This window comes from Pygocentrus nattereri, chromosome 25 (assembly GCF_015220715.1).
Source record: "Pygocentrus nattereri isolate fPygNat1 chromosome 25, fPygNat1.pri, whole genome shotgun sequence".
Classification (NCBI taxonomy): domain Eukaryota; kingdom Metazoa; phylum Chordata; class Actinopteri; order Characiformes; family Serrasalmidae; genus Pygocentrus; species Pygocentrus nattereri.
The window spans coordinates 26,572,075-26,581,695 of NC_051235.1; the positions used below are offsets into that span (position 1 = coordinate 26,572,075).

Here is a 9,621-nt window from a genome sequence, read left to right on the forward strand (position 1 = left end):
TGTTATATTTAAAGAAAACGTTAGTAATAGTGAGGAAATCTGCCGGTTTGGGTTTTATTTATTTCTGTGTCCCGCGCGCTGGCCGGTCGGAGCTCCGGCGAGGGAGGGGCGGGTCCGGTGCGCGGTGACGTCAGACTCGGCGGTGGCGGTGTCATGGCGCGGATGGAGCTGAGCGCGGAGCCGCAGTGCTGAAGCCCGAAATGGAGAAAAATGCGAACCTGCACCGGGACTCCGGCGGGAGCTCGGTGTGCGCCACCGTCCCGGCGGAGCCTGGGGAGGTCTGGGCGGCCGGAGGTGCTGGGAAGAAGGATCTGTGCGCGGGGGAGAGTCCCGGCGGGGACCAGCAGACGGAGCGGAAGGACGGCGGCGGAGTGGCCGAGCCAGGCTCACCCAACCTCGGCTTCACGCAGGCCGAGGCCCCGCTGCCTGGAGCTGGGAAATCCGGTGAGGCGTGCAGCAACGGGCCGGGGTGCGGGCCAGCCGGGGCCTCTGGTGGACCAGCCCAGGTCCTTTCAGCTCAGTCCACGCAGTTAGAGTCCAAACAAACCAGAGAGAGCAGAGTGGAGCCCGCTGTGCCTGATGTGGGGGCTGGAGACATCCAGTCAGACGGGATGGACCATGGAGGCCAGGCGCTGGTGGAGGAGTTCTCTGAGCCGGCCTCTGCTGGCCCTTTGGTCAGTGGAAGTGAACCATCTCCCAGTCCAGATTCCCTGGACTCCTCCTCCATCCTGAACTCCTGCCCGAGCTCGGAGGTGAACGGAGAAGGCCTGGAGGAGGAAAGGGGTCTGGCATCCTCAGCTGTTGGGGAAGAGAAAAAGGTGGCCTGCTGCAAGGACCGAGGAGCTGGACAGTCCATATACCACATCAAATGGATCAGGTGGAAAGAGGAGAACACACCCATCATCACCCAGAACGAGAACGGGCCCTGCCCTTTGCTGGCCATTATGAATGTCCTTCTGCTGGCCTGGAAGGTAAATTGAGGGCGTGATGGTTGTTGAGTGTTGCTTTTAAAAACATCTCTCTCCTAGGTTTCACTACTGATCCACCCAAGGTTCTTGTTTATGGAAAAAAATCAACTGGATTGTGCTGCATCCTATAAGTGAGCTTGAACGGTTGGTCATACAGTGTCAGAAGCCACATAACCAAGTCTGTTTGAGATTACTGGACGAGTCACAGCCCTGCAGCTGCAGCGCGCGAATACAGAAGCAGACCTGATGTGATCGCAACACTTGCAGAGCTAATGCAGGAATAACTTTTCAGCCCTGCTGTTTGTTCCGAGTCCTCGCCTTGTCCATGCGTTTGTACAACTAGGGGGGCGATCAAAACAGTAGTCTGTTAAAGGAGAACTCCTGCTGTTTTCCAAAGTTCTGCATAAATATGTTATAACAGTGTAAACAAAGTCTTCCAGATTTTTTTTTTGTGAAATGCTCCGTTTTAGAGAAATGTACAAAGTCAGAATTCCTCACAGTGGTGGCGATAGGAACCAGACGTCTCAAGCACTTGATTTCTCTAAAAGCTCCCTCAAGTTGGCGCGTGAAGTGGTTGCGAATTCACCGCCTGATGCCTCAGACATTATTTTAAGGTAGTGAGAAGATTTTGCCTTAAATATGTGTATATTTTCAAATCCATTCATGGTAAAAGGGCACACGCAGGGTGTTGTAAGGCAAAATAGTACCCCAAAGAAAACGTCCGATTCACGCGGGCACCTGCAGGTTCACTGTTCGTTTCGGATAGTAACTAAATGGCTTCCTCGGTTTTATGTCAAAACACGTTTAGTTTCTGTCATGATTAAACTGCAGAAAGTTCATAAATCTGAATTCAGGTCCATGTAAGGAACGTTCGTTTCCTTCCACCGTTGGCACGCAATTTAATACTCAGCGGAGCACATCCTGAATCATTCCGCTGTCGCTGACTTTGAACGGCTTATAATTATGAAAAAGAGCAGAAAAGGCGTCTCTTTATGCCTCTCTTCATTCCAGCCCCTCTTTTTTTAATGATTTTTTGAGATTGGCAGCCTTTTGGAGTCTGGAAATGTAATCAGACCCTGAAACGGCGTGCGCTGCATTTGATCAGATTTTCCTCTTGACAGGTTCTGCTCCTCTAGCTGTTTAAAAGATGTTATTTTTCTGTCGTGCTAGCCTCTGGTTTCCCGTGTGGCTCTGCTAAGCAGTCCCTGCACGGTCACAACCAGGGCCACGTTCTGGGATTCTGCCTTCGACTCATTTGCATCATAAAGATAACGTTTAATTACTGCGTTTGACGGCTAGCTGGCAGGCCGCAGAGGCTCCTTTCGAGCGTTCATTCTTTAATCTTCGAAATGAGGCTCCGTGTCTCTCAGCCTCACACTACTGCTTTTGAGAGCTCACCACGGTCTGTGGAGATGATTGCCACCACGGGGACGGGTCTTAAGCACACTACCCTGATGGGAACGACTAGTCTGAGTCTGGCCTGCGGGAGCCGACGCGGCAGCCCTCCAGGCCTGAACTCGCTGCTGCGAGCTCTACAGGTGCAGCCTTTAAGACTGTGGTTCCAGTCCTGGTCCTGGACTAGACTGGTCCTTTTTTCACTGTTTGCCCTGCTTTGATGCTCCTGATCCAACTAATTGGCTTGTTTTGAAGCCCTTACTGGGGTGACGTATGTGCGCTAAAATGCGCAGGAGGGCGATTTGGTTTTGGAAGTTACTGCAAAGGCAAATACGGGAGTGTTTTCAGCTTTTATTGGTCAGCTTCCCTTACATTTGTCTGCATTTCATTTAACTAACAACGGTTTTACGGTTACATTCATTTTGATATTCAGATGGTAAAACCTGAATTTGGCGAAGCAGCCTTTACTCTGTGTCCCATCGATGTACAGATGCATTTGAAACTTTAGCAGCTTATTTGAATTAGATTTTACATTTATATAAATATCACCAATAATTTGCTCTTGCTATTAACTGACAATGTTTTTTGTAGCTTAATCTTATTGTGTTGTTTATTTTATGGTAACTTTAATTTTTTTATCAAAATGGTCAATATCCTACATTTTCCTTTCCCTTGATGTCCACTTCTAACTTTTGTGTTTTTATGTACCAGAAAGTCCTAATTAATTTTTACCTGACCGTCTTTTCCGACCTCGTTTTATCTTTTAGAATGATACAGATGTTACTGTATTTGTTGCTGAGACTTTAAGACTGATGTATGGAGGTTTGCTCCTTATAACATCAACTGGGATGGGCGGAGCTAAAGTGCTGTAGGCAGAATAGGCGAATATATGTAAATTAGTTCTCGTGACATCACAGAAACAACGGATTCAAAACAGGCTCATTTTTGTAGTGTAGGTTCTGAACATGAACTGTGTGATATGTTTTAAATACACACAGACAGTATAGTAATGCCATGTGGTACGAGTGCGCATAATGCATTGGTTATAAGAAATATAGATCATATAGTAGATCATGATAACAATAATAATAATACCAATAATAATAATTATGGATCTTATTATTATTTGCTTTCTTTGCGACAGCACACATTTCAGCGTCAACTGTGCATTGAACAAATGTTAAATACAAACAAGCATCAAAATAGTGTACTAGCTATTTTTAGTAGTGTGTAAAATCTGAAATTAATCCATGGATGGCCACTTTGATGACGCGCTGTGTTTACGCCGGGAACATTAAACGTACTGCAGTGTTCTGTTAATTCTGTCTACCAGATTCGCCTTGCGTGCTGTGCTCAGCGGCGCAGGCTGAAATACATAACGGAAGGATCTTCAGAGGAAGCGGCAGTTTCAGATATTAAAGGTTTCAAGCAAGAGATATTATTGTTATGCAGTGTCTAAATTTCTATGCAACAATATAGGGATTAAACTTTTCGCAATGTGCAGCAAAGGATTTCAAAATGTTTCTAGCTTAACGGTAACCAAGCATCTAAGCCTTGCTGACGGCAGCTGCTAACGTAGGTGTGGTTCAGTGCTAGGAGGTTCTTTGGCATTTACAATTTAGTGCTGAACATTTAGATGCTCAGTTTGAGAGGATGCTACCCTACATTAATCAGGCCCTCAGATCAGGTGCGTCAGGCTGGTCTCCTTCCAGGCCGCAGCTCTGCAGACATTTACATTTTCCCGTGTCTAATGCTCTGAATTCAGTTAATGAAGGCCTTGTTAGTTATCCAGTGCGTTGAATCAGGTGTGTTTAACCCTCTTGGCCCCCAGCTTACTGTTGTTTTTAAATACGACAGTAAAAAAAGTAACAATAAAGTTGATCTGGTAACACTTACGTAGTTGGGAGGGTGAGAAACTGAAGTGTGGGCCCCGGTAGAGGCTCTTATATAGTGCATTGTTCCTGAAGTGAGACACAGGGGAGGTCTGCACGCCGCTGCTTTAGGAACAGGGTTGAAATCTCCCTCAGTGACCCACATTTCTCTTCTTTTCTCTTTTCTCTCCTTCAGGTCAAGTTGCCGCCAATGATGGAGATCATAACAGCGGAGCAGCTGATGGAGTATCTGGGTGAATATTAATGAATTTGAATAATTCTGTCTTATTTTGCTGCTGAATCTTTGATATGAACCGAAATAGCACTTGTGAACGAGTGTATGTGCTACGATTGTTCTCGAACTTCCCTGAGCGCGTCACATCTGCACTGTGGTCCAGTTAGGCCGGTTTACAGACATTGATGAGGAGATGAAATATTCTGAGTTGCAGATCTCTTAGCATGTGGGTTAAGGAACAGTCAAGCGAATGGGTTGGAAAAGTCTGGATATGCTTAAAGTTGCCTGGAGGTTCCTCTCACTAATTGCTAGTTTGTTCCAGGGCCGCAGTTCTGGCTTTAGGCTGTGTGGTTGTCAGAATTACAGGATGGTGTTGTGTCGTTTTTCTGTGAGCTCCCTGCTGGGACACGTTCTGTATGTTCTGCTACGTGAGGAGCTGAGCCTTCATGCTGGAAGCGCAGCGCTGTGTTCCCTTGTCAGTCCTGCAGCTCTCGTCTGTCCTCGTAAACCATCTGTTTGAAAGGGCCCATCAGCACCTCCGCTGCCGCGAATGGAGCTATGAGACTAATAACGTATGCCGTCGAAAAATCGACTAATGTTTCGTCTGTTTGTCTGGTATCCAGTGAAAGTATTAGAGATCAGGCACACTGCAGTGTTTCTAACCATCTCTCCATCTCTTACTTGCATGCTACACTCTTAAAAAAACAGATGGCTCTTTGTGGTTCTTTAATAAAGAAAATGGTTCTATTTAGAACCGTGACCACTCAGTGAACCCTTTGCATGATTAAAGGCTGCTTTGCACCGTGCAAGTGTTCTTCAGCTCGATGGAGAATCTGTTGTGTCTGGGGGTCTTTTTGAAAAGAGTTCTTTGTAGCACCTAAAACGGGTTCTGCGATTGTTATGATGTCAAGCTTGTAACAGTAAAAGGACCATTTATGGTGCTGTAACGAGACAGATATATACTCCATATATACTCACCAGCCACTTTATTAGGTACACCTTGCTAGTAAAAGGTTGGACCCCCTTCTGCCTTAATTCTTCATGGCACACTTTCAACAAGGTGTTGGAAACGTTCCTCAGAGGTTTTGGTTGGTTATTTGAGTTACTATTGCCTTATTATGATCTTGAACCAGTCTGCCCATTCTCCTCTGACCTCTCACATCAACAAGACATTTTCGTCCACACAACTGACCGCTCACTGGATATTTCCTCTTTTTCGGACCGTTCTCTGTAAACCCTAGAGATGGTTGAGCGTGAAAATCCCAGTAGATCAGCAGTTTCTGAAATACTCAGACCAGCCCGTCTGGCACCAACAACCACGCCACGTTCAAAGTCACTTAAATCACCTTTCTTCCCCGTTCTGATGCTCGGCCTGCACTTCAGCAAGTTGTCTTGACCACCTGTACTGTACACCTTGACTGTACCTAATAAAGTGGCCGGTGAGTGTAGAGCCATCTAAAGCATTCTCCATCGATTTTTGAACGCTTGGGTCATGAGTGTTCATGCTTCTACATAACTAAGTAATGAACCCTTGAAGATCCAATTTTTTTTCAAGTGTGTGTAGTGGTGGTCTCTAGAGGCAGAATTTCTGGGTTAAAGACTAGTAGAACCCCTTTCTGATGTGTCGAGAAGGTGGGAGGAACCTCTGGAAAAACATCTGCATCTGCTCTGTGGAGAGTTTTTGTTTGTTTGTTTATTTTAGCTGGTGAAAGGAGATGGCAGATGTATCGGAGCTGTATGCCTGTAGTAACGGTCTTCATTTCATTGTTATAATGGAGAGAACGCATTAATCAAATGACCGTAATGACCCCTCAGATATCTGGGACAAGAAGCTAAAATCAGCCATTTAAGTTGCTGTCTAGACCTCTCACCTCAGTGTGGCTCCTTTTTCCCTCATCCTAAGGGTTGAAAACATGTCTTGGTCTGCGTCATGGATATGAGAGTAAGGTCCAGTCTCATTTCACCCCTTGGCCCTAACACTGAGCCCTACCCCTCCGTTTTGCACGTTCACATCTAGGGGTAGGGTTGTCCCGATTGTCGTTGAGATGGAGGGGTAGGGTGAAGTGTTGGGGCTACATGGCCCTTCAAACGGAGATTTTCAGAGGCGCACTACAAACGGAGAGTTATGAGAACGTTCCCAGAATGCTGTGCGAATCGTCGGCAAGACGGCTGCATAGGCGACCAAAGAGACACATAAATGTATTTAAGCAGTGAGGAGCTGAACTTTCTCCTCCTCTGCTGTCACTGCAGACCGGCAGGGTCGCCTACAGAGCAGCGCTAGTAGCTGTTAATGAAGTGATGTAGTTTTTTGGTTTGTGCTCTTTTTTTGTTCCGTGACTCATTTGATTGATTGACAGAGCTGGAGGCGGCCTATTGGAAACGGCCGGAAAACCTCGTCTCATCTGTTTACGTAAAAGTCGCTGACGACAACTGATGACGTGTCCGCTTCTTGAAGGGTCGTCCCATTTTATAGGGGCAAGATTTCAACCACTACCCCTTGTAACTCAGTTTCAAGGGGGAGGGTTACACTCGAAAACAAGGGGTAGGGGTAAAAATGAGAAATGGGATTGGGCCTGATACGACTGCTGGTTTGGTTGTATTGTTGCCAGTAGCTCAGTGGAAGTCAGGATTGGTTGGCGTCACAGGGATTCTCAATAGTTGCGTGATGTATTTGTGTAAAGCATGCTGGGTATTGTTGTAACAGTCATAAAGTGTAGAAAAGCAAGAAAGTGATATAAAATATGCAGAATTCTGTCAAACCAATAAGGCTGAGGGATGCAGTGCTGCTCTACTGAATACCGCGTAACACAGCAGACAACGCTCAAATGCAGCTTTTAGGCCAGAACGGTTCCTTTACTCAACACAGTTTGAGGCAATTATGTGACGATTTAAACATGCGGTTCTGCTGCTAAACTGATGGCTAGAAGCTTCCTTTGCTTGTCAGCTACACCAGCATTCAAACGTTGAAATGTTAATGATTAATAACAGATTAACGTCAGAGTTGTTATTATGTTATGCAGTAATTCCCTATACAGCATAGATTACATGGACAAAAGTATTGAGACACCTAGACATTACACCTACAGGAGCTTTTGCCATCCCATTCTAAGCTAGGGTGTTAATATGGAGTTGGTCCCCCCTTTGCAGCTGTAGCATTTTCCACTCTTCTGGGAAGATGTTGGCGTGTGTCTTTGGGGAATTGTTGCTCCTTCATCCAGAAGAACACTCGAGGTCATGTGTTATTTCACGATAACACACTCCCTCTCTTGCTCTACTGTTTAAATAAAACTCAGCATCTTTCCTGTTGGCTCCTGGCATCTGCTATTGGTATATGGTTTTACATATTTTATTCCCCCCCTCTTCATGGTGCCTACTTTCCATTATGTGTACATCTTTGTTATACTCCACTGTTATTATACCCCACCCAGCTACGCTGTTGTTGACTGTGAGCACGAGTTACCCTGTAATAAATCATTCCGGTTAATTAGAACTCACTCGTGTTTGATTAATCTTAATTCACTGAGCACATTTTACCCAGTTGTGCATCTTAAAAGCTACTTAACACAGCTGTGTGGAACCACTTGACATGACATTTTAAATTATATTCAACATTTTCATTAATTTTTTTTTTTAAGGGCCTTGTAGCTTCAGTGCAAAGCTAAAGAAGCAAACTACAGACACCAAGCATGTCTGTGCTGATGAGCTACGTTTGAAGTAAGGGGCAGATTTTTTGGCTGAACCTTCGGAAAACCACCGTTTCTTCAAACATTCTGCATGATTAAAGGGTTAAGATGTAAGCACAGTCATTTAGAGTAGCGTGGTGCAAAGTGCTTCATTCTAGAGTTACTAAATAAGCTTAGTAAGTCAGAATTGTTCACAACAGTAGTGATGGGAACCAGACGTCTGTAGAGTTTAAGGCTTCTAAAAACTAAATCACAGAAAGTCGGCAAGACGGCTGCATAGGCGACCAAAGAGACACATAAATGTGAGTATTTTCTCTGTTTACATGCCGCCGTATTGTAAGAGAACCGTCGTAATAGCTTTTTATGGTCATTTCCTTCACAACATGCATAAAAATCGCTAGTAATGCGCTGATGTCTCGGTCGCTACCTACCGAAATTTCCCATTCCACCTTAAATGGTGCAGCAGTTACGTTCTGGTACCCGAGGTTGCTGCACCATTCAAGGTGGAACGAGGAAAGTTCAGCTTCAGATCACCAAAGAATTCTTGGTGGCGATAATAAATGTCATCCCCCTCTTTTGAAGGTATATGATGCCCTAAATCACAGAAAGTTATTACATGACAAATGGCTTGGAATACCCCGCCTGATGTCCGAGTTGTTTTGCGGTAGTTTTGGGAGACGTTTGGGCCTAAAACGTAATTTATTCTAATCTGTTCATGGCGGGGGGATACATTTAAGGGTGTTCTAAGAGAAAATAGTCCCCAAAGAAGGACCCCTGGTTCCGATCACCACCACTGTAAATGAATCAGTCAAATGAGCCATTTCGCATCAAACCACTCTGAGTGACTTTGTTTACATTTCAACCACTGAATTATGCAGATATTTTGAAAAATTGGTGAAATTCCCCTTTAAGTGGCGTGTGGTCAGGTGCTGATGGACAGCACCAGATCGGGGGAATGCCCGAGTGTCTTTCCCCGAGTAACATCACAGAAACTTGATTCCTCTTTCCAGTCTGCCCTGATGCCCCCCTTTTACCCTCATAGGCCCTGGCACTGCGTCCATGCCGTAACCTGGGGCAGGGGGAATGGAGGAACAGGGGTGTCTCATTACAGTAAGAATAACACACACGGTGTACTGAGAGAAACTCCAGTGTCACTGTTGCTAAGCCTTCTGATTTCTTCTGTTCCCGGCATGGTTTTCTGAGAGGCCCAGTGGTTATTGAGAGTGCTGCCACTTAAAGGAAGACTCCAACCTAATCACTGTCTGGCAAAAATCCAGTCATAATCAGATTTCTGCAGTTATCTTAGTATTCAGATGGTCATGTCAACAGCACTCTGATTTATTAGATTGGAGTAGGGTATAGAAATCTGATTAAGAAATCCAATAAGCTGGATTTTAGCTCAGTAATCAGATTTCTCAGTGCGTGTGAACTCTTTCTCTGATTTCTTTCACATTTCTCAGTCTCACTCT

The 9,621-nt window shown here is 45.2% G+C and overlaps 1 protein-coding gene across 1 annotated transcript in view; it reads left to right on the forward strand.

The window, feature by feature from the left end:
- The first annotated feature begins 200 nt into the window (after positions 1-200).
- Positions 201-9,621, forward strand: part of mindy2 (MINDY lysine 48 deubiquitinase 2) — a 65,171-nt gene continuing 55,750 nt past the window's right edge. Inside the window, exons 1-2 of the mRNA XM_017711651.2 lie at positions 201-971; positions 4,431-4,488. Coding sequence (XP_017567140.1) covers positions 201-971; positions 4,431-4,488 — 829 coding nt within the window. The remainder of the gene's footprint in view (positions 972-4,430; positions 4,489-9,621) is intronic.